Source organism: Lissotriton vulgaris, chromosome 9 (assembly GCF_964263255.1).
Source record: "Lissotriton vulgaris chromosome 9, aLisVul1.2, whole genome shotgun sequence".
NCBI lineage: Eukaryota > Metazoa > Chordata > Amphibia > Caudata > Salamandridae > Lissotriton > Lissotriton vulgaris.
Window position 1 is genome coordinate 1103861816 of NC_141697.1, and position 26186 is coordinate 1103888001.

At 45.0% G+C, this 26186-nt stretch overlaps 1 protein-coding gene across 1 annotated transcript in view; it reads left to right on the forward strand.

Annotated features, from left to right (window-relative positions):
- ATXN7 (ataxin 7) overlaps positions 1 to 26186 on the forward strand; it is a 344046-nt gene that overhangs the window by 262338 nt on the left and 55522 nt on the right. Inside the window, exons 9-10 of the mRNA XM_086939559.1 lie at positions 7098 to 7219; positions 22527 to 23463. Coding sequence (XP_086795685.1) covers positions 7098 to 7219; positions 22527 to 23463 — 1059 coding nt within the window. The remainder of the gene's footprint in view (positions 1 to 7097; positions 7220 to 22526; positions 23464 to 26186) is intronic.

Sequence of the window (26186 nt, forward strand, 5' to 3'; positions counted from 1 at the left end):
TAGGCGACTCCTCCTTTGGACCACACTGCGCATGGGCATCGGCTCCATCCACAGATTTTTTTTTCCGCCATTGGGCTCGGATGTGTTTCCTTCGGCGCGCAATCCTCACCCAGTTCGACAGATTTGTTTCGATCGCGCTCCACATCTACGCGATTCTTCAACTTCTAAGTCTTCGATTCCGCTCGTCGACTAAGGCCTTCGGGCCTACCTAGGCCTTACTTTTGGCTCATGGAAAGGACGCCATTCAAGAAGTGTCCTCCATGTGGGTCGAAGTTTCCCCACACCGACCTACATGAGTTGTGTAACCTTTGCCTCTCACCGCAGCACAAAGCTAAAGACTGTTCCGCTTGTGCCTCCTTCCGCTTCAAGAAGACGAATTAGGACCGACGAGCTCTAAGAACAATGGTCCTCTCGTCCGCTTCGATCCCCGACGACATCTTCGAAGATGGCGTCGACGTGCCAGAACACCAGCACGCCGAAGAGAGTACCAGCTCCCCAGACGCCATAGACTCCGACGTCGAGGAAGTCACTCCAGCTTAACGGGTCGGAAGTAAGATCGTCAACCCCAAACCTTCCTCGACACCCTCTAAAAAGGCTTCGGGCACACCCTCACCTTCGGGCCAGAGTGCACACTGAGAGACTGCTTCCCACGCCCCACCTTCGGGCCCGGCAAAGAAGCCCATTAAGCCTTCAGGCAGCTCGGGCTCGAGCCAGCCTATCCACGGTGCGGGTCCGACACCGACACCGGGGAAAAAGCCATCTATGTCAACCACGCCAACTGTTGCTCCGACACCGAAGCACACAGCACCGAAGACTAGCAGCGGCTCATCGATGCCGAAACCGCATTCAGAGCCATCTAAAAAACTGCCTAAAGCTCCAGATTTACACGCTCCAGAACTGAAAAAACACACTGAACCGAAGAAACAGGTTCCAGTAAAGGACACTTCAAAAGGGCACACTTCTAAACCGAAATCAGCTACCGACTCAGGGCCGAAAAACCTACGGAGCAGAAAACCTCGACACCTAGGGATCTGCCCTGTTCAGAGGAACTTTTCACACCTGATCCTAACCAAAAAATTCTTGTCAAGGATCCTAAGACTGGTCAATTGACTCTCAGTTCCAAAAAGAGACCACTTAATGCGCCAGCTCCTCCTCCTCCTCCTCCTCCAAAGAAGAGACATTGCAACCTTTCCATTAAGGGTGCCTTCTCCTCCACCTCCCCATACTGTTCCCCCTCCTACACCTACTCCACCTCACCATTCACCTACACCATCCCCTAATCCACAAGATGACGTAGCCACTGACTCTGATGACACAGATGGAGGTGCACATGACCCACCAGGGACCAATAGTCCCCCTCAGTCACCTAATCCATGGGATGAGTACAACACCCCTGGTGTGCCTTATGTCCCACAAGACGACATATACCCTTCTAGACCATCCCCACCAGAGGACACTATAGGTTTTAACCTACTAGTCCAAAGAGCTGCCCAATATCATGGGGTGGACTTACATACAGATGCTGTGGAGGAAGATTTCCTTCTAGACACTTTTGATAACACACAAAGGTCTACTGCCATTTTACCAATGCTTAAGGGTGTAATCAAACATGCAACAGAAGTTTTTAAAGACCCCGTCAGGGCTAGGGTCCTCGAATTGAGAAAAATTATATAGCTGCCCCTACAGATACTGTGTATATTAAAGGTCCAGCACCATTCGACTCTTTAGTAGTGTCTAATGCACGTAAACGTGCTAATTCTCAGACATCAGGTGAGGCCTCACCACCAGACAAGGAATCCAAGCTACTTGACACCTCAGGCAAAAGAACAGCGTCTCAAGAAGCTAATATCTGGCGCATCGCCAACACCCAAGCTTTGCTGGCCAGCTATGACAGAGCTCATTATGATGAACTAGAGTCCATAATGCAGCATCTACCTGACAAATACGAAAATAGGGCCAATGAACTTATACAGGTAGGAAAAAATATTACCAACACTTCCAGTCGATGTGCCCTAGATGCGGCAGATACCGCCTCAAGAGCAATTAATACCAGCACCCTCCTACGTAGACCTGCTTGGCTACGTATCTCAGGTTTTAAACCTGAGGTACAAAACTCCATCCTTAATCAGCCATTTGATGAGACACATTTATTTGGCTCAAATGTTGGCGTGTCTTTATAAAAGATGAAAAAAAGACACAGATACAGCAAAATCTATGGGAGCCTTGCAACAGCAAGCTCCCAGACGTTCTTTTAGTCGCTCATCATACAGAGGCAACACTAGAGGCTACTCCTCCGAAAGTCCCTTCACCTCTTACAAAACCCCTAGCCAATCCACATTCACTAAGGGCTACCAAAGAGGGGGTTACAGGGGTAACAACAACAAAGGCAGAGGCAAAACAAGCAACTCCCCCTCTGCCTCTACCCCTACCCAATGACTTTCCTCCCCTTCCCCCCACCCCCCCCAACATTCCACTCCTGTGGGGGAAGACTGCAACAATTCCTTCCTGCCTGGACCAACATCACATCAGACAGGTGGGTGCGACAAATTATTCAATCAGGTTACTGTCTAGAACGAGCATCTACCCCCCCCCCCTCCCCCCAAACATACCACCCAAACAGCGTCCAATGTCACAAGAACATCTAGCACTGTTAAAGCAAGAAGTAGAATCACTGATACAAAAAAGTGCAATAGAACTGGTTCCTCTGCACCAACAAAACAAAGGGGTTTACTCACTATACTTTCTGATTCCGAAAAAGCACGGCTCTCCAAGGCCTATTCTGGACCTCAGACCGCTAAACATATACTTAGTCAGACCATTTTCAGATGGTCACACTGCAACAAATCCTTCCGCTTCTGTCGCAAAACGACTTCCTTGCTACTTTAGATCTCAAGGACGCATACTTCCACATTCCCATTCACAAGGCTCACAGGAAGTATCTCAGATTTGTAATAGACGGTCAGCACTATCAATTCAAAGTACTCCCATTCGGAGTCACAACAGCACCAAGAGTATTCACCAAGTGGTTAGTAGTGGTGGCAGCGCATTTACGAAGACAACACATCCATGTCTTCCTGTACCTCGACGACTGGCTCATAAAAGCCAGCTCATACAACTAATGCGTGGAACACACTCATGCCACAATACAACTGCTTCACGACTTGGGGTTCACAATAAACCACGCCAAGGCCCATCTACAACCATCCAAAGTACAACAATACCTCGGTGCCACAATAAACACCTCAAAAGCGCTTGCCTATCCCACTCCAGCAAGGATAGCAAGCATACAACTCTTTTAACAAGGTTTCAGCTACAACACTCTTCCAGCAAAAGTGTTCATGCAACTCATAGGGATGATGGCCTCTCATTTTCATAGTGCCCCATGCAAGGCTTCAAATGCTTCCGCTAATAGAATGCTTATCACGTCAGTGGAACCAGGCTCAAGGTAAATTGACAGACCTAGTGTTGGTAGACGGTCGGACTCATCGCTCTCTGCAGTGGTGGAACACCAAAAACCTTTCCAAGGGACGACCGTTCCTAGAGCCAGTTATTCAGATAATCTTAACTGCGGATGCATTGCTCTCCGGCTGGGGAGCCAACCTACTGCAACACACCATGCAAGGCAGGTGGACACCACAACACAAGTTGCTCCACATCAATCATCTGGAGTTACTAGCAATATTCCTAGCACTAAAAGCTTTCCAAAAGCAAGTATCAAACAAAGCTGTTAGTCCGCACAGACAACATGACAGCCATGTATTACATACAGAAGCAGGGAGGCACACACTCCCTGTAGCTATCTCAACTAGCACAAGACATATGGCGGTGGGCTATACCTCAAAACCTATTCCTTCTAGCCCAGCATGTTCCAGGAGTACAAAGTACCATAGCGGATCTGTTAAGTCGACAAACACAACAGACCCACGAGTGGGAACTTCATATGCAAGTTCTTCAGCCATTCTTTCAGATGTGGGGACAACCTCAGATAGACCTATTTGCCACCCACGAAAACGCCAAATGCCCAAGCTTCGCCGCCAGATATCCACACCCACTGTCCAAAGGCAATGCGATATGGATGAACTGGTCAAACAGATTTGCGTATGCTTTTCCACCTCTACCACTCATGCCACTAGCAGTACGCAAACTACTGCAGCATTCTCTAACCCTCATCCTAGTTGCCCCAACGTGGGCAGACAGCCGTGGTACACCACACTGCTACAACTGTCGTTATTACCGCACCAAAAATTGCACCTGTCACCACACCTCTTAACACAGAACCGTGGAGAGATCAGACACACGGACCCAGCTCAGCTCAACCTTGCGATCTGGCTCCTGAAATCCTAAAATTTTGATATTTGAACCTTCCTCCAGACTGCATGAATGCTATAAAAGGAGCTAGACGTCCAACCACTAGGACATGTTATGCAGCCAAGTGGAAACGATTTGTAATCTATTGTCACAACAACAATATTAATCCTCTAGATGTGTCTATTCAACACATCATAGGATACTGCATCTCCAAAGATGAAACTTAGCCTATTCGTCTATTAGACTACATGTTGCTGCAATAGCAGCATATCTGCAAAACAGACATCTATCTCTATTCAGAGTGCCTGCCATTAAAGCCTTTATGGAAGGCCTTAAAAGAATAATTCCTCCCAGAGTACCACCTTCACCTGTGTGAAATGTAAACATTGTTCTCACACGGTCAATGGGACCTCCCTTCGAACCCTTACACAAATGTGAACTACAATTTTTAACATGGAAAGTTGCGTTCCTAGTAGCTATTGCCTCTCTGCGGAGAGTTAGTGAACTACAAGCACTAACCATTCAAGAAGCTTTTTTGCAAATGCATCACAATAAGGTAGTTCTGCGTGCCAATCCAAAATTCTTACCCAAAGTCATTTCTCCCTTCCATCTCAATCAATCTGTGGAACTGCTAGTTTTCTTCTCGCAACCACAGATAGTACCAGAAAGAGCTCTTCACACATTAGATGTCAAAAGAGCATTGCTATACTACATAGAGAGGACACAACCCTTTCGTAAGACTAAACAACTTTTTGTGTCTTTCTCACCACCACACAAAGGTAATCCCATTTCGAAATCTGGGATAGCTAGATGGATTGTCAAATGCATACAGATTTGTTACCACAAAGCTGAACATACGTTATCTGTTCCTCCTAAAGCCCACTCTACAAGAAAAATAGGGGCTTCAATGGCATTTTTAGGGAACATTCCCCTAGATGACATCTGCAGAGCAGCTACATGGTCTACACCGCACGCATTCACAAAACACTATTGTGTAGATGTGCAAACCAAGCCACAAGCTAATGTGGGCCAACCTGTTCTCAAAACAGTATTCCAAACTACTGCAACAGATAGGGGTGGTCGCCGCTAGAGACGGGCACTGCTATACAATCTATACACAGTGTGCAATCTGCAGCTCATATGCCTCGAACGAAAATGCTACTTGCCAATATGCATCTGTTCTTGGCATGTAGAGCTGCAGAATTGCACACGCCCACCTGCCTCCCCGGCTACCCTGGTCTGTTCCAGTATTATCTTAATTAGATGCAAATTACATGGGCATCCTTCTTTTTCTTGCAAAGCTCCATCATTTTCCTAATGGCGAAAAACAATCTGGGGATGGAGCCGATGCCCATGCGCAATGTGGTCCAAAGGAGAGTCGCCTATCTCGTGATTTCCAAAGAACTTTTCAGGACAACAACAAACTGCAAACATCCGGGCCCAACACTAGGTAGTGATCTATGCACAGTGTGCAACTCTGCAGCTTTACAAGCCAAGAACAGATGCATACTGGTAAGTAGCTTTTCCTTAACCAATGTTGGAAGCTAGCATTCTAGAAGTCGGGGGAAATGTCAAGCATCATTTTTTGAAGGAAGTTGATATACCTAGTGCAACTTAGAGAGCATGCAAAGCTAAAGTTGCCATCTTGCCGTATATGCTCATGTTAGGAGGGATAACAATTTTGACGGGCTAGAAGGCATGTACCTGAAAGCGCTGCTTCTTCCTGCCAGTAGCATGAGTGGGGCCCCTTGAATTTAATTGGATATTAAGAAATACAGCTGCTGATGTGCATAATGAGAATATCATCTGATTATTTTTGAGATGGAAAAATAAATATACCGTGATCGGGTTGAGATTCTAGTGGCTTTGGGTTGCCTTAACATGAAAGGGTACTTTTCTTTCGTTATAGGATCTAGTATTCTTTTCAGTCCTATTATAGGATCTAGTATTCTTTTCAGTCCCATAATTTTTCCTGTCGAAAGGAAGAAAATGGAAAGGTTTAGAGGGCAGTGCAGCTCTGTGTAAATTTGAAACACGTTTTTTTAAATTGGAATTATCACCATTAACAATAATGCTGCGAACCAAAAACGATGATTTTACTATGGGAAAGCTATAAATGAGCCTTTGCATCACTAGCTACTGGGCGGGCGTGTGTGTGTGTGTGTGTGTGTATGTATGTATATATGTATATATCTATCCACATGCATTCTGGATAAAGGGGGGTACCCATGATATCTAAAACTAGGCCTCTCTTCTGGCAGGTCTGACCCCATGGAGTCACATTTACTTCTGTGGTGGGAAGGTACAAGAGTCTTCCATTAGTTTACTGATCCAAGAACAAGCAGAACTTCATTTGTATGCTATGTTTTTACAAATAAATTGATTTTTTTTTATTTCTGTGGGTATTTACCTCAAACTTTGTGAATCAAAACAACCATGTTCTAATCATGCAAGTGTTGCTGTGCTACAATACAAATCATTTTGATTACATGGCTTTGAAAGTGTACCAGCACTTTGAGGCCAATCCCAAAAACTTACGAGTCAATCTAATCATATAAAATCTTGGTTGCGCAAGGCCAAATGGAGAATTGGGGAAAAAGTGGGATAGTAAAAAATGTTACAATGTATATGACATTAGTAGGAAACAGGATTTGTTTTCTCAATTGATGCAGAGGTTCATACAATTTTTTAAAATGTGTAATATCTGAGAAATTACAATCTTGCATGACTTGAGGAACAAACATAAAAAATAACTTTAGCATGCATTTGTTTTTTCCATTTTATTGTAGGTTTGCTCATTTGGGAGTCGACAGATTGGAAGAGGTTGTTTCGTGTATGATAAGCGGTGGGACCATATCCGATGTGCACTTAATTTCATGGTTGATAAACATCTAAATTCGCAGATGTGGAAGTAAGTAGAAATATGGCTTATTTAAATCCATGTAGATATTCCAGAAGGGATTTTCAAATTTCTAAGTACTTCAGGATAAACCTGACAAATCTAATTTATTCATAGCCTTTAGTCTCTTGAACTCTTAAAGCTTTTCGGAATTCAATTTTTCCTTCAACTCTCTACTTTGCTCCTTTTTTCCCTCCAGTAATTCATAAACCATATTTGTTGAAATCCAAATAATGTATTTTTTCTTTTTGGGAAACAAAATGCCAATCAAGGGATTAGACTGTAAAATAAAATCACTGCTTGGTAGAAATCATACTGGCAGTATAGATTCTTCGGTCCACCCTGAATTTATGAAGTAGTAAAGATTTTGAACTTTGCACTGTCTTGTACATATTTTACATCTACATTTGTTCATACTGGTCCCATAATTCTAGTCTTCATATTTGCTCAGGCACCATTCAAATGCAGTCTAACAGAATGCTTGAATATTTCTATATTCACTGCTGTTTTGTCTATTAGGCATTGAATATTTGCTGTGTAAAGGAACCTTTGTCACTAAATCTTCTCGATCCTTTTTTTGGTTTCGCCTATTCCATCCCGTAGGTATGATAGGCGAGATTTATAGTAAGGCTTCCAAAAAGTCTACCCAACTGTGGATCGCGTACAGTTCATGTGAGCACAATCACGCACATTGTCAACAGCTGCCACAACCACACGCATTCTCAACAGCTTCCATTTGCTACCAGACACTTTGTGCGTGTGATCCGCGCTCCTCCTCCTCCTCTGCTGCCACACACATTCAGCTCACAGGCTGCACACCTCCCCCCCACTCTCCATATGGTCGCGCGCCTTTTCTTTGATCTCCGCCGCGCGTTCTCACAGGCTCCTCTCCGCCCACGCGTTTCTCCCGTTCCGTGTAGTTCCGCCCGCCTTTTCTTTCTCGCCTCTTTTTCGGACTTTCGACTTTGTGTGACTCGTTCTTTGCAACATTGCCCCATCCTCTTCAGTCGTTCTTTCTCTCTATGCTTCTGCCTTTCTCCGTCTCTCCTTCTGCTCATTATTTCTTGTCCCTCATGTGCAGCTTCCCGTCTTTATTCCTTCCATTCTCTTCTTTCTACCCTGTCGATCTTTCCCCTCTATTCCTTCCACCCTGCATGCCTGCCTTTACTGCTTCCTTCATTTTCTCTCGCTTTCGTGCTTCATTTCTTTAGTCTGTGATTTGTCAATCAATTTCTGTTCTCTTCCCCCATAACCCCCTCCTCCTTTTATCTCTCTTCTCTTGTCGCCCCTCCTTTCTTCTCATCTTATTTTCTTCCTCCTCTCCTTTCCTCCCTCGTCTTCCCCTCTTTCTTGCTTCCTCGGTTCCTCCATTCCTGTCTGTGTCCAGCTCCCTCTCCCTGGCACCTCCGACCTTTCCCGCTGCCTCCCGACCGCCCTGACAGTCGGGAGCCGGTGCTTGCGGGCGCAGAGTCGGGCTAACCTTAATTTATGTCGTCCGTATAACAGCAGACACACTGCAGTGCATCACTGCAGTCCCCCCCCCCCCCCCCCCCCCTGATTACAATTCAGCTCCGGCCCGACTGCAGTACTCTACAAATGGAATATTCTACATAATTTCCGAAAATGCTTGTTTTTCTTGTTAAAAAAAAGTGACCGTGTGTGATGTAACTAGTGTTCATTTAAAGCGCTGCAATACCTTCCGATAGAGTTTGCTCTAAATAAAAGTGCAGAAAAAACACACAAGAGAAATCGACCGCTTTAAAGCAAGAAAGGAACACCTTGGTGGGTGAGTCACCCAGCTGGTGTCACAAGGCCCCCATAGGCAGAGAGGATGTTTCTTGCCATCCCCAGACCCCAGCTCTGCTGATTATCCAGCAGCTACCAGAACTTAGTGACACCTCATCCCCAGAAAACCCTCGGCCCCCTCTCCAATCTCACACCTCACCAAAGAGCCTTTGATCCGCATTGAACAGGCCAGTGCACCCCCCTGGGGCGCTTCCTCCGGCCATAAAAGACCCAAAGCTTTGAAGTATAGCGCTGCAAAACGCAGCCTGGACCAGGCACTGCCTCCGCACAGACAGCGCCTCCGGGACCATAGAGCACTACAGCTAGCACGTTCCACTCCGGTGACGTCACTAGCTTATCTCACCCGACGCTGCACAGGCAGAGTGAGCTGGACTGGGGGCAGCTTTATGGTGCGCAAGCTGGACAGGAAGAACACCCGTTACATTCACATTCGTTTTATGTTATTATTTTTATAGGCAAGGGGAGATAAAGTGATTTGCCCAGAATCACAGGATGTTGAGCTGACTCCGAGATTGGAACCAGATTCCCAGTTCCAAAAAGAACAGTTCTGGCTGTAGCACCACATCCTCTCCCACGTTAGACTAAGCCCCCACCCCCCTTCAGTATTGGCCTACACATTGTGGGCAGTTTCTGAGAATGTCCAATTCCCAGTTACGCCCCAAGGTGGGCTGTAGGTAACTGTGCACACAAGATGGCCAGCAGTTCCCAGAGTGAGAAGAGCAGGCCAGGGAGGCAGCCCCCTGCCCCTACATTATTCCAGCAATATGTAAGGGAACCAGGTGCCCCCTTCACCCCCCAGCCCCCTTCCCCAACATCCCACATACACTACAAACAATACCAGTCAGTGCCACATAATCACACGCCACACAATTACACTGCACTCAATGCAACATACACTCAAAATACCACTCAGTGACACATAATTACACTGCACTCCATGCAACATACACTCTAAATACCACTCAGTGCCACGTAGTTACATACTGCATAATTACACTGCACTCAATGCAACATACACTCCAAATACCACTCAGTGCCACATAATTACACTGCACTCAATGCAACATACACTCCAAATAACACTCAGTGCCACATAATTACACGCCACATAATAACACTGCACTCAATGCAACATACACATCAAATACCATCACAGGCCACATAATTACACTGCACTCAATGTGTATGTATGTATAGGCATTTATATAGCGCACTACTTACCCGTAGGGTCCCAAGGCGCTTCGACCGCTGCGAAACCCTTCCTGGCTTCCCTGAGAGATGGTCCCTTAATGGGTATCTCCAGGGTGAGACCAGGCATCCCCGGCGGTCTGGTGGGGCCGTTAGTGAAGATGAGGCAAGCTAATGCCCAGAGTTGCCGAGTGTGATCGCTGATCAGAGTGGGCACCGAGGCGAGAGAATTATCGAGTCCGCTGACCCTGGTCCAGAAACCTGCCGCGCCGGGAATCGAACCCTGGTCCCGGGCCGTCCTCTGCTCTCGGGTCTGCCGCCTCTAACCAGTGAGCCACACTACTTCACAACGCAACATACACTCCAAATACCACTCAGTACCACGTAATTACACGCCACATAATTACACTACACTCAATGCAACATACACTCCAAATACAACTCCGTGCCACATAATTACACGCCACATAATTACACTGCACTCAATGCAACATACACTCCAAATACCACTCAGTACCACATAATTACACTGCACTCAATGCAACATGCACTCCAAATACCACTCAGTGCCACATAATTACACGCCACATAATTACACTCTACTGAATGCAACACACACTCCTCACAATACCACTCAGTGCCACATAATGATATGCTACATACTTACAATGCAACATACACTCCAAAGAATACCACTCAGTGCCACATAATCACACGCCACACAATTACACTCTACTGAATACAACATACACTCTCATAATACCACTCCGTGCCACATAATTATATGCTACAAAATTACACTGCGCTCAACGCAACATACACTCCAAATACCACTCAGTGCCACATAATTATATGCTACATATTTACACTGGGCTCAACGCCACATACACTCCAAATACCACTCAGTGTCACATAATTACATGCCACATAATTACACTCAATGCAACATACACTCCAAATATCACTCAGTGCCACATAAGTACACGCCACATGATTACACTGCACTCAATGCAACATACACTCCAAATACCACTCAGTACCACATAATTACACGCCACATAATTACACTATCTATCGCCCTCCCTCACTCTGCCGCCCCCTCACTCTGCCGCCCCCTCGGGGGCACCACAGCATCAATCTGTGCAACCATTCGACAAAAACTGATAAATGAAAATATGTTCTCTCAATGTTTCAAGCTTTATTACAAATGTCACAAAAATATTTCACTTCTGTTTTTGGATTTTCGTCACAATAAAATACACTGAACATAATCTTCACAAAAGTTATTTACAAAAGTCTAAGCTATTGCTATTATAAATTACAATAACTTAAAAGCCATTGTTATTTGTAATATCAATACATCTAAGTCACGTAAATACAACACATATTGCATTATAAATGCTATAGGTGTCACATTTGCAAAAGTTATAACTATTGGCATTGTAAATGACAAAGCTATTAATTTCGCTATTTTCAAAACCAACACATAAATAAAAAATGTGTAATTTACAATACCAATCGCTCAAACTTTCCTAATGTGAGACCTATTGCATTGCAAATGCTTGTTTTTTTAGCTCTTGCAGTGTACCACCTCTTAATATTTTCTCATTTTAATTGCAAAAAATATAATCTAGACACTTTTAAATCATATTCAAGAGGACGATTAAGAGGAAATATTTGTTAGAAATTGGGTTTCTGGTTGACTGGGATATAAGCCCTGGTCAAGCAGTAACCGTAATCGTAGACCGGGTAAGGCACAAGCACATCCTAAATTAACCTGTGCACACCCTCTGGTCGTTTGACAGAGCAGTCAGGCATAACTTTAGAGGCAATGTGTAAAAGATGTGTGCAACACTTCAAACATTGAAAACACCACATATAAAAAAGATTGCACACCAGGTTCGAAAAATTAGTTTTAGAAATAAAACAAGACCAAAATGACAAAAATCCAAGAAGTAAAACTGGAGTTATGAACTTTTAAATAATAAACTTTAAAATAGCACTTAGAAGCATAAAGCACCAACTGGGGATATTTCGGTGCGCCTGACCGGGTCAAATCCAAAAGTTCTGACCAACCGCGATGGAGCACGAGTCGTATACAGCCCCAGGTTAGTCCTGCTGAGGTTTTACCTTCGCAAGTTTGGTGGCAAGAGTCCCGTTTGCGGGGGAGAAGTTCGACAGGAGCAAGGGGAGTGTCGCTTGTGGTGGTCAGCGTAGCGTGAAGAGCAGGGTAGCTGGGGTATTCCGGTGACGATCCATGCCAGGGGACAATGATTGCTGTGCGAAGAGAGGCACTTGCGGTAGCTCATGCTGATTCTTTGGGCCCATTCGCGTAGAGCCCAAAGCTTGACTTTAAGTGCTCAAGAACCACACAATTTACCCAGGGACTTGAGAGGTGCATCTTGGCGGTCAGGAACTCATTGAAGATGGGTCCAGGAGCTGTAGGGAGCCTGTTACGTCCCTGATGCTCCAATAAGGCCAGCAAACTAGCCCTTTGTGTCCCTCGAGTCCTGGGTTCAAGATGGGTTCCAGGTCCAGTTCTTCCTCTCCAAGTAAGAGGGCAGCACATCAAGCCAGCAGCTCCATTAGAGTGGCTGAGTGATGATCCTTTCAGCAGGACCGCTGTCCTTCCTCCTGGCAGAGTATCCACATGTCCAGAGGTGTACTGAAGTGGTGGTGTCAGAGGTCCAGTACTTACAGTAGGGCCTTTGAAGTGGTGGAGACTTCGAAGACAGGCCTTTGAAGCGCACAGATGTCCATCCTTTGCTGCTCTGGCTCCATACTCACTATAGGGGGTTATGCAGCCCTTTGTGTGTGGATAGTACACAGCCTGTTCAAGTGTAAGTGTAGCTGTACCCAGCTCCTCCTTCCCATCCTGTCACTCCTAAGCTCCCATTGTGTCTGGCTGTCTAGGTGGAATACACAAAACCCAGCTGTCACCCACCTCAGACATGTGGTCAGAGACAGGCAGCAGTCATCAAATGGCTGACTCAAGTAAATGTCAACTTTCTAAAAGTTGCATTTTCAGAATTGTAATGTAAATTTCCCCAACAATTTTGCTCATTTAAGGGATACACCAGGTAAGTGGCAGAACGTCAGCATCCGATCCCAGCACTGCCACAGCAAACTTCTATGCTTTTTTGTGGGTGAGGCTGTGACTCCCAGAGACAAGAACATCGGGGACGATCCAGCTCTGTCCCTCCCACCCTTCCAGCAACCACAACTTTAAAACCCCTTTAATGTGGATTTTCTGACTCGCAAACACCCTGTAAAAGAAAGAATCAGCCATTTTCTCTAAGGGTGATCAGCCATTACGTCCAACAGATGGGTCCTCCAAATTGTCTGATGATACTATGCCCTCCTATTTCAAGGAGGCTGACAGAGGACCTGTTGCCCATTGTAAGAAGAATGTATAGGCCCCTGTAGTGAAAAGGGTCATAGAGTTTCGTTCTCAAAAGCAGTAACTGGGTATTACCACTATTTCCTTAGCCAAGAATCCAAGTTCTGTCTGCCCTGAATCCTTGAGTCTGGATGGAAGTTTTTTCTGTATCAACAGGCGCCATTTGTGGGGCACAGTGGGTCAGGAGCATTTATAGTTTGCGGTGTTTCCTTTTGACCTTACCCGTAGCACTCGGGTGTTCACAAAGGTGATGTCAGTGCCACAGATCACCTATAGAAGTTGGGGCGTCCAGTCTTCCCAAACCTTGATAACTGGCTGTTAAAAGCGTACTAGCCCCAGGTAGTCCTTAACCACCTCCAGACAACTGCAAACCTATTGAGGTCATTGGGGTTCACTATCAACGTGCTGGTGTCATACCTGCCACCTTTGCAAACGTTCCTGTTTGTGGGAGCAATCCTGGATACAGTGCAATAGTGTGTCTTTCCACAGGAGTGGATAATCCAGGACATTCAGACTATAATTCCGCTGTTTTAGCCTTTGACCTGGATATTAGTGCTGATGACTTTTGGGCTTTTGGCCTCCTGCATCGTGCTGGTCCAGAATGCCCGATTGCAAATGTGGGCTCTTTGGTGGAAGTTGAAGTGCCAGTGGACACTACCCCTGAAGAACCTATCTGATTTAATCCAGGTTTCAAAGGACACTGGATAAGATCTGCGTTGTTGGCTGCTCTGATGCAACAGGGACAGTGGTTGTGGACACCTCTCCTCCTTTCCTATCCTAGAGCGAACATTGGTGATAGAAAAGTCACTGCTGGGTTGGGGAAGCCATCTTGGAGATGTGTAGCTCAGAGGAAACCTGGCTCCACATCAGTGTGTTGGAGTTATGGTTGGTATGCTTAGCATTGAAGGCCTTCCTGCAAACCATCAAAGGTAGGCTGATGCAAGTTCTCACAAATAACACCATGGCTGCCGTGTGGTACTGCAACAAGCATGGAGCAGTGGAGTCTTGGGTTCTGTGTGTACATAGAAGCCCGGTGCCTCTTGAAGTGACTGAATCATGATGGCATTTCTCTGGCTGTGAACCACCTCTAAACGCCAGGGCAGACTAACTCAGCCATAGATGCTTAGCGGATCATGAATGGCAGTTGCACCTGAAAATGGTGCAGGGCATCTTCCAGCGGTAGGGAGAACCCTGGTTCGATCTTTTCTCCACCGTAGTGAACGCAACACTGTGGTGTTTTCGAGCAGGTTGTCTTTCAGAAACATACTCCACTTGTAGTAGAGCTAGGGGCTCCTATATGCCGTGCCCGTATTGAGGTGCAGGTCACGCAGGCAAGTCATTTTAGTGTCTCCAGTTTTGGCCAAGAGTGGAACTCCTGAGAATGAACATCCGTCCTTTGATCAAACTGCCGCTTCAGGAGGATCCTGCAACTGAGCCTGCGCAACCTGCATCTCTAAGCATATAGATTGAATGGCAGCAGTTGATTTCATTTGATATCCCTCTTAAGTTTGTTGATGTTATCTTAGCCCACTTCCACAAATTCGGTGTACCATTAGCATTCGCACACATTTGTGGTTTTGTTCAGCAACTGCCAGATGGACCTATTACTGGCCAAACTGTTGGATGTTTTGTTGTTTGCTTTTTCTGTAGTCAAGCAAGGACTTGCATTGGACACTGTTAAAGGCTATTTGTCGGCTCTTTAAGCATTTTTACGGTTGCCAAGTCAGCCTTCTTTGCACAAATTAACTGTTGTGATGAGGTTTTTAAAGGTTTACAACATACATTCCATTTAAAGGCCTTTGTGATACCATAGTGAGACTTGAATTTGGTTCTCACCTTTTTCTCACCTTTTTGAAGTTCACCACCTTTGAGCCAATGTAATGTTGCCCACTGTTCCTTTTGACCCTGAAGCCAGTCTTTTTGGCTGTGATATCAGTTTGTCACATAAGTGAACTGCATGCACTTTCGGTCGACTCACTAAATTCATCCTCTTTGCCAGACAAACTGATGACTTGAGTTGCATTCCTGCTGAAAATAGTGATTTCTTTTCATGTCGAACAAGCTGGTAACCTTCCAATCTGCATTGCCCCGCTTCACCCGTCATAAAAGGAGGTGGGACTTCATTGTTTGGATCCCATCCGTTTTTACATTGATTGTGTAACAACAAAAAAGCCCTTCATACTTGTCAGACCCAACAAAAAATATAGAAAAGGGCACCACCTCCAGCAAGCATCATTTGTAATGTGAGGTCATTCTCCAATAGCAATTCAGAGTCTGACCCTGTGCCCGGGTGTGAATTCATAAAAGTTTGTGTAGGAAGTCAAGATTAATAAACTGCATGACAAATGTTTGGTACGTGTAAAAGAGGTGCTTTCTGTTTGGTTTCCAGCCCTTGTCGAAGTCTATGGGCTAGACGCCCAACACAATGAAACACTTGTTGGCAATGAATGGGCAAGGAATAATAGAGTGAACATGGAACAAAAATGAACCTTTTATCTGAAACTTAATTGCAGAATTTGCTCTTTTAAATTTACATTTGCTTAAGGCTGTTAAAATGAATCCATGGGTTTCATATACAAGTAAGGATGTGGGGTGGGCATCCTCCCTTTTAAGCACCGTATTAAGTGTTCAGCTTGAGAGATATAGTGTGCACTATAAAGTGAGCCCTAGAATTCCTAAAATAACCCTCCAATATATCCGATTTAGACCTTGTTGGTAAACTTACTTTGTAGCTGTGGAGTGAAGAGCTTAACTTTATTTTCTCATTGTACCAATTGACTCACCAGATAGGAAGGGTTGGAACTTGGATATAGGCTGTTTTCATTTCGTGTTTTGCTGCTACAACCATTTTTAATTCCTGTCATCTCCTCCGCTCGGCCCTACAAATTATAAGGCCTTCCAGGCTCTAAATATAGTCTAGCCTGTTACTCCTAAATACCATTTGACCTGCTGTTCTCTTAGTACAGGCCTCAAAGTAATGTCAAATGTTTATAAGTGAAGTTGTTTCCCAGAGGTATGGGAGTGAAGAATTCTCCTCATAGTCTGTCTCCACCAGCTTCAAAAACAAATTTCAGGTCCAGGACGGCATCTATATTGATGAAACACACTTAATTTGTGAACCGAGTTTAAACCGAAGTGCTTGTAAGTAAATAATTTTACTGAACAGTTATTAAAAACATCACAGCATGCTACAAAAATATAATCCCATAAAGTTGCTAAAATTGACTGCGCTGACCATCGTTTCCTCTAGAAAGTTTTTGTTAATCTTCAACAGCATGGGACTCTTTCTTTAATTCATAACAAGCAATCGCACTTTTAGTGTGCTTTTAGTGTACAGATGTAAATGTACCACATTTAATACAGAAAAGCATCCACTCTTTTACTGTAGATTTGTCTGCTTAATAGTTCAAATGTATTGCACGTTCTTATTTTTACATAACACATTTTCTTTCGTTTGATACTTACACATTCTATAATTTTGAAATCGTTCATACAAAGTTATTTAAAAAACATTGCAGGTATATTATACCAAAAAAATACAATAAGCATTTATAAATATTAATGCAATATTCTTACTAAAATTATGCTGCAATCATAAGTAGTGTTGCAGCGGAAGCAATGTAAAAATGCATTATTTTGCCCTTGATGTCTTTACAGCTCCAACTGTACTGTCCCTTTATGATCAGGGAAACTACAGCAGTTCCATTTACCACAGAGGCACTGATCCTCTGCCTCATCTTTCTCCCCCAATTGGATTGGTGGAAATTAGGGTGGCCAACACCTCGTTAGCTGTTCAATGAGGCCCATTAATTGACAACTAACTCAGATTCAAAACCAGATTTAGATAGACCACTCTTAAACCATACTGTAGAAATAAAGAATAGGAATGGGGAGGCCGAACTTCCACAAGAAGTTAAGTCGTGTTATGATTACACAGACCAAAAGCTCTGCAATCGCAACTCAAAACAAAAGAAGTAACATGTGATGTTCCTATAGAGCTTGCTGTTTCTCTCTACAACACATTTAAATCATTAATAAACATCACAGTGTGAATGGAAGAAACAAAAGGACTTAATAATAGACTCAAGCAGTTATTAGATTAATTAGGTTATTGTATTAAAGATTAAAAATTGGGAGGCATGGACAACCATCATGACCGAACAGACGTGAATCCGTTTGGCTCCGCTCCAGGGATTTTGTTGAAGCCCATGCTTGTCCGGTACCTGTTTGGCGCCCTGATGAGCAGAAGATCACGCAAGACTGGCGAAGTCGCCTGCGGCAGGTTCTTTGCTCCCCGAAGGCTGCCGAGAGGGACCGGAGGAACGGGTCTCCGGCAGCGCGGCAAAATCACAGAAAATGTCGGCCGCCGCGGGGCTTTGAGCCAGGGACTGTTTTCGAGGCCCTGCACTGGGCCGAGAAGACCGCTGTAGGTGGTTGCGCAGAAAACGCTGTAGGGGATCTCTGCTTCCCGTTGCAGGGTCGGTAGTGGAGATCGCGCCGAGACGTGCCCTGGAGGGACGTGCTCCGCTGAGGGCCCTCCCCTCCCCCACTACGAAGGCAGTTAAAAGGTGATCATCCCCCTGGCAGAGAAAGTACAAGGTGAGGAGGGGGGGGGGAAGCTGCTCAGAACGTGAACCAGCAGCTTTATATTTAGGAAGGCATCCTAATCAACACAGCATCTAAGAACTGGCCAGATTGTTGAATATGCCTCCATGTTCTGTTGCCTGACTTCAAGATGGCAGCGGCGAGGCAACCCTGCAACCCTGTGTAGACCTTGTATGTAGGACTGGATTGTTGAAATTGGGCCATCCTTGCAAGTGGTTCTCAGGAGGGTGCTGGAGGACTGCCTCAGGGCAGTGAGCCATGGCCTTGCCCCTCCAGACTGTCAACATAGGCTCCTTGCCCCCTGATATAGCACCTCGGACCCCCGGTGGTGTTGGTTCCTGGGACCACCAGCTCGGAGGCCCAATCCTGTCCACAAGCCCAATTCCATATGCCACCCGAAAAGTCCCAGATTGCCAAAGTTTCCAGCTCCTTTACCCCAATGGGGCGGGGCAGACAAGGAGGGGAAGACACAGCCTAAAGAAGACATGGCGCTCACCAGGGAGGATATGATGGCATTGCCTCGAGACTTCAGGAAGGCGCTCCGAGAAGATATCAGGGCGTAGATAGGTGCCTCCTTCGACGCATTCAAGGCGGAGGTGGGGGGCAAGTTGATGGCCCTTCTGGCAGACGTGGATTCGGTGGGGGCCCGGACACTGGATCTGGAGGCTAAATGTCAAGAACTGTCCCACCGTCAGGAGAAATCTACTACACTCCCAACTGTGAGCTGCGACACTTAAATACGAAGATCTTGAAAATCGCTCCCGGAGGGACCATATTAGGGTCAGGGGCCTGGAGGAGGGCTGCAAGAGGCCCGACCTGGAGGCCTTCATGGTGTGGCTCTTCTCCACGCTACTAGGAGATGAAAATCCAGAGGTGCGACTGGAAAGGGTCAACCGGCAACAAGGGGCCTAAAGACATTTTAGCAAAATTGAGTTCCTTCAAAGTGAAAAAGCAAGTCCTCCAGAAAGCAAAAGGCCGCGACCAAACTACATTCCAAAACGCGACTTGCTCCTTGTTCCAGGATGTCGCCAAAAGCCACCCTCGGCAACAGTTTAGACCAATTACGGAGGCCCTGAGGGAGCGTCAAATAAAGTATTGATGGACCTTCCCCTTCGGGCTAGCTTTCAGGAATAACAAGCTTCTTCACTGTACGGAACTGGAGGAAGCGGCTAAACTGCTGAGTATCAAGATTTCCCCCTCAAGCCAAGGGGCAGCTTCAAGGGAAGAGCGTGAGAAGCTTCAGGGGGAGAGGCGCACCAGCGAAACCTGGCAGCCGCAGAGGCAAGTCAACGACGGAATGATCGGCAGAGGGACATTGGTCTATGGTTGGTGCACTATTTGGGCCTAGAAGGCGAGTAGAGCAATTTGAACGTATACACTGCCATGCTGTTGACTTAGAAGTTGACTGGTCCGGAGGCGCATGACTCGAGGGGTTAGAAACTCTACTCCGGGTAAGACAACCAGTATTAAGCAGTCAAGCGTGTGGATGATGGCAATAAGGAGAGGAAATGGTACTGCCCCTAGAGATGCTCCAAATGTGTTTCTCTTCTGGGATAAAGAGTTGCAGAGCTCTAAGTTTTTGGTTGTGTTTGTTAATGTTTTGCATCATGGTGCTCATTTACGGATTTGTTCATGCGCAGGTGGCGGGAAGAAGGGTGGGGGGAGCACTATCTCAGAGAACGGGAGGGAGAGAAACTACGAAATGGGGTAGTGGCTACAGCCTGATTAATGGTGGTGAACTGTTTGTCCTGGAATGTTAGGGGACTCAATTCCCCTAATAAACATAGCTGTGGAAATGTTTAGTCGACCACTAGGAAACCCCCTTAAAGAGGAGCGACGAGCCGCGTATGAAACAAAAAATGTATATATAGCCCTCACAAAGCAAAACTGGACGGCCCTTCTCTTTCATTCCTCAGTCCCCTTCAGCCTTCATGCAACAAAAACAGACAAGCAGGGCGTTTCTTGATACATAGTACACATTCTAGAAAAAGTGCAGAAAAGATATCCCGGCGGCCCTTCTTTCACTTGACGCAGAGAAGGCCTTTGATCGGGTTGCCTGGTCTTTTCTAATTCTAACGCTGAAGTTTTGGGTTCAGTGAAACTTTTATTGGCATGATGAGAGCAAACTACTATTCTCCAAGGTTTCTACACGAGTTGCACCACCAAGATCAGTTCTAGCACCATTGTGGATCTTAAACACCGTGCGGAGGCAGTTAGCGGTGGACCCTTTTGAACCTATGCACAAAAGGGATCTCAAATCACTGACACTCAAGACGGCATTTCTATTTGCAATCACATCATTACGCAGAGTGAACGAGCTTCAAGCACTAACAAAATGAGAACCACACCTACAAATACACTAGGACAAAGTGGTTCTTCGATCCAACTAAGTGTCTCCCCAAAGTGAGTACCCACCTTCATGTTGACCAAAGCATACAGCTACCAACCTTCTTCAAAGAGCCTAAAAGACCGATGGAAAGAGACCTGCACATGTTGGAATGAAGGAGGGCTTTAATGTACTGTCTGCAAGAAACAACCGTTTCGTAAAGGCAGCCAGTTGTTTGTCTCCTTCACCAAGGCAACCAAGGGTTCACCAGTAACTAAGGGGACAGTCTGAAGATGGATAACAGATACATTATGTACTTGCTATTCCAGGGCGGGGATGACACTGCCCACATGTCCGAGTGCTCACTCAACTAGAAGAAAGGGAGCAACACTGGTGTTCTTAGCAAATGAACCCATCGATGCAATCTGCACAGCTGTGACATGAGCATCACCACACACCTTTGAAAAACATTGTGTGGACTTTTACATGAACAAGGAAGCATAGGTGGGATAGCAGGTACTAACTACAACACCAGTTTGTGTACACTTCCTAATTTCATCCGTACCAACCCAAGGGAAGGGATACCGCTATATAATCTAATGCACAGCATGTGAATCCAGAAAAATTATTCATGCTGCAAAGTGAAATGTTACAGGAAGTCCCGTGGCACGGTCTGACGTCACACAAGGAATGGACCTACCACCAAATGGTAGTCGATGACAACCAAGAGAAAAACAAAAGGCAATTCTTGACCCAGCAACTAGATGGCGAAATAAATGCACAGCATGTGAATACAGAAAACCTCTTCAAGCTGCAAAGCTATTCCTACTGGCAAGTAACCATTTCCTTACCATGGTGTGCTTTCTCATGTAGGCTCTCTGGGGGTTAGGAGTTTAAGCATGCTAACCTGGGACTTTAGAGGTACATGCATTGGTTGACACTATGCAGCAGGGAAGCCGAGGTGCCAGCTTCTTGCTGTGACTGGTGCCGCGCCCTTCAGTGCCTTGTTCTTTGTTCTGAACTTGTACGGGCTCGTGGATTTCCTCGCAACTCTAGAGGACAATTTTCTTTGGATTCTTTGTTTGAACCATCTCAAATTAAGTGGAGTAACCAAAAGTTGCCTTTTTGTATGATGATCATTGATATGAAGATATCACCCTCTCATTTCCCAAGCTGCCCTTATGAATAGAATTGACAAGGACAACCATTTCTGCCACCCTTTATGCATTTCATAAGCATAAACCAGTTAATAGAAAGGTCGGAGGCAAAGGTTTCCTGTCTGATAGTTAAAATCACTGATAGTCTTTCATCTTATTTCAAATTGCAATAAACTACACATTTTCACCTATAAACTTCATTTAGGATTGATTCTGTAACCACACACAAGTTCATTCTTTTTGGTAAGTATTTGCCTCAATTTGGAAATAGACAAATGTAGTAAGGCATAATTCTACCACACCACATTTGTTTTTGGATATCCGTATGAAGATAGATTTGCATGCTGTTAACGTAAAGTAAATCATTACCAGAGAGGTCATCTTCCTTTCCCTGTTGCCATTTTCTGGTGTAATCATCCTTTGGATTCAGGTTAAAATAGTCTCTGGCAATATTTTCAGGATGCACAAGGATGGTGGTGGGTCGTTCATGGTAGCACAGGAATTAAATACACATGAAATCCTTTTGATATCTTCCCTTTTAAAGATGTGGTCAGATTTCACTGTCTGAGATGATAGTCCTACGTATCTTCAGATCACTGATGGACGTTTTCAAACTCACAGCACATATCAATGGAGAATAGTGAGACTTATTTCTTAAAGAGGAATGTAAGCACTGATGTTATTAGCACATAGTTATTGAATGTCATCTGACGGAATTGAAGGGGTAATACAGTTAACCTTTAAAGTTGATTTACCCAAACTAATTGGTGGTGTTTAAAGAGTTGAGGTTAATCTTTACTACTTTTTTCTTACTAGTTTTTATGTTTTTCCCCTCAGGAAAATTCCTCCAGCATCTAATAACTCTATGTCTACACATGCTCCTCATCGGAGCAGCACAAATGCAATGCCTTTGTTGCAACACAGTGTCCGAGCAACAGGATTCGCTTCACTCTCCACAGTTACGTCGTCACCCATGACAGTAACTCCACAATGCACATCTGTTGAAAGTAAAGTACTGTCCTACGGAACTTCTCTCAATACCCATCCTACTTCAAGTATAGTGGGTCCTGTTTGTAGTATGCAATCAAGACAAGTGTCTTCATCCCCATCTATGCCTTCAGTGCTTTCCTCAGTACCTTCACCAGTATCCAGCAAACCTCAAAAATTAAAATCCAACAAATCTTTAAAACCTAAGGAATCTTCTGCTAGTAGCATAAACTGTACCAGTAGCAGTGGTGGCTCAGGAAAGAAGCGTAAAAGCAGTTCGCCTCTGCTAGCACAGTCTTCTCATTCCGCTGAGTCTTTTAGGAAAAACTGTGTGGTGAACTCTGGGTCCTCCAATCACTCGTCGATGGCATCTCTGTCCCACAGCAGTGCAAACAGTGTTGGTGTCAATTGCTTGACTAATAAAGTGAATGCTGCTAGTCTCAGACATGACCAATCAGGGAGGGGGCCTACTACAGGAAGCCCTGCAGAATCGATAAAGAGGATGAGTGTGGTGATGAACAGCAGTGATTCTACTCTGTCGTTAGGACCCTTTGTTCATCAGTCCAATGAACAGACTATAAATTCTCACAGCAGTTTATCCCATACTTCCTTAGACAAATATATCGGAAAGAAGCACAAATGTTCACCTAGTTCCAGAAGCATCATAAACAGCAGCAGTAAATCAAATAAGGTTGCCAAATTGCCATCTGTGAACAATGTCCACTCAAAACATGCGAGTGCAATCCCAGGGACGCAAGGACTGACGAATAATTCTCTTCTTCATCAGGTAGGTGGTGATCGAATTACATTTGTTGTTCTTCATAACCTGTTCTCTCTGAACTGATCCTGGTATCAGTATTAAAACATTTGAATCACAAGTTTCCTTTTTAAAGTTTGAAGTAAATGAGACTTAAAGTGCAATTCAGTATTTTTTTTTAGACACTGTGTAATGAATTATGCAACATTGATCACCCCAATTGTTGAATAACCCATTTATTTTCAGAAATTGGCCGTACATGGTTTGTAGTGGTTTCCTGTGGTTACTAGATATCTTTTTGTCTGCAAAATATCTATCTCATAGCATGTGCACTATATCAGTTAATGCGAAACTATAGGTCTGTCGCCAAGATTGCATGCACTATCACTCCACAAAAGCGGACGTGCTTTCTTCCACCTACAAAGTTGATATTTCCACGTTCAAAGCACCTTGCAGAGACTGGCGGTGCCTGTACTCTTTATAAAGTGAAGTATACACATTAAAGTTATTTGGATCTGATATTTTGAAAGTGTTATGTATATCATGTTGATATTGTTACACTGGACCTTATGGCGAAAAGAAATGCCATGTTTTAGAAGTGTACCGTTTGGTGTATGTAAGCCTATTTAGTAATTTAAATATGCCTCCATTATTTACATGAGCTGCCTTGTCGGGCGCCAGGACGCTCCTTAGCTGGAGCATCTGTGCGCCAAATAAAAACCACATAACATAACATAACATAACATAACATGATGTGGTTATCCTGATTATGGGCAGTAATTAACCCCCTCGGTGTGTCGGACGACTGGGAACTATCCAACGTTAGTGCTCGTGTGCGTCGGATGGCTTCCGGCCGTCCGGGCACATGGCACAGGACATTCCTTTGGTGCAGGCACCAGAGGGATTGCCTATAGTCCAAAACCGCCTCTGAGCTGGGTAATATCTTTCCCAGCTCCCGAGGCTGTTCTGGGGTTTTCCTGACATTATTTCACTGAAACTGAAATGATCCAATCTGCTCATTTTAGTTTCTCTTCCTACGTGGTCTTGGAGCTATCTCAACACTTCGAGCACGTAGCATGACGGGAGAGGTACCATTGGAAAGGGGAGAATATCCATTTTCCAATGGCACCCCAGTGGATCCCGGCTTGCTCATCCTCCCCCCCCCCCCCCCCCCTACCTCCCCCCTCAAGTTTTGGGCATAATTCAGTCTTTCCGGCCCCCCCGGGACGCAGATGGAAGCAATAGCTCGCATACTAATTATCTAGGGTTGACAAAAAATATAAACCCCCACCATCTGATCCTATTTTTATTAAGGGACAGCTGCCTTTAGACTCACTAGTAGTCTCTAATGCTGTTAAGAGAGCAAACTCACATTCCTCTGCAGATGCACCTCCCCCAGGCAAAGAGTCTAAATTGATCGATGCATTGGGTAAAAGGGTGGCTGCTCTAGCCGCTAACCACTGGAGTATTGCCAACACGCAGGGCCTAATAGCTCGGTATGAAAGAACACACTGGGATGAGATGGATGACCTACTTCAATACTGCCCAGAAGAACACAAGAAGAAAGCACAAGAGTTTATTTTTATTTATTTATTTATTTTGAAAGTTTTATATAGCGCGAACAAGATCTTTGCAGATATCGGAGCGCTTTACAGGACACACGGGTGATAGGGTAATACAATGTAATAGTTGAGGTAGTTCAGTACAAGGTGCGTAAATACATAGGTAGGTAAAATTCATGAGGTAGATCATAGGTGAGGTAGTGTTGATACAAGGTGCATATTCAAGCAGTTGCGCCGATAATATAGAGTGTGCAAAGTCAGAAAGGTGCGTCAACAATGTAAAAAATATACAAAGAGGGAGCGTATACAAACAATATACAACGAGGGAACGTATACAATCAAGTAAGTCGATAATACAAGTAATACAGATAGACCAAGGGGTCAAGCAGGTCTTACAGAGCAGATTCATGAGAGATACAGAGTAATAGATCATGTGTATTTAGCCATGAGGATCGCTTTAACTTCTTTCTTAAAAAGTTTGTTGGAGGAGATGAGTCTGGTTTCAGGTGGGAGTGAGTTCCAAATCCTGGGTGCCATTCCTGAAAAAGAGCGTTTATAGGTTTTTTCCTTCCGAAATCTTCGAGGCTTCAGCAGAAGATTGTTTGTGCTTCTAGTAGTTCTAGAGCCACCCGAGATTGTCAGCTTTTGAGTGAGGTAGGCGGGTGAGTTCATGTGTACAGCCTTGTGTGTCATGCAGGCGATTTTCAGATGAATTCTGGCTTCAAAAGGTAGCCAGTTCAGGGATTTAAAGTCAGGGGAGATATGCGAGTGTTTCTTTGAACCAGTGATGAGTCTCGCTGCAGCGTTAAGGGACGCTCTTAGGGGTGCCGTTGTAGTTAGGGGGAGCCCGCAGAGGGCGGTGCTACCGTATTCTATGTGCGGGATGACTATAGATTGTACTGCAGTTTGGAAGTCTTTGGCAGGAAGGAAGGGTTTAAGTTTTCTCAAGGTATTCATTTGGAAGTTCGCTCCTTTGGTTGCCTTGCTGATGTGCTGCTGCATGTTGAGATTGGCGTCGAGTGTTATGCCTAAAGATTTAGCCGAGTCTATGACGGTAGGTTGTACATTTAGAGCCGTTAGGTGCTTAAGCCATGTTTGGGCCGTAGAGATTTTTGCAGGAGGTGAGATCAGGAGGAACTCAGTCTTCAGCGCATTGAGCTTGAGGTGATTCTCGGCAAGCCAGGATTGGGT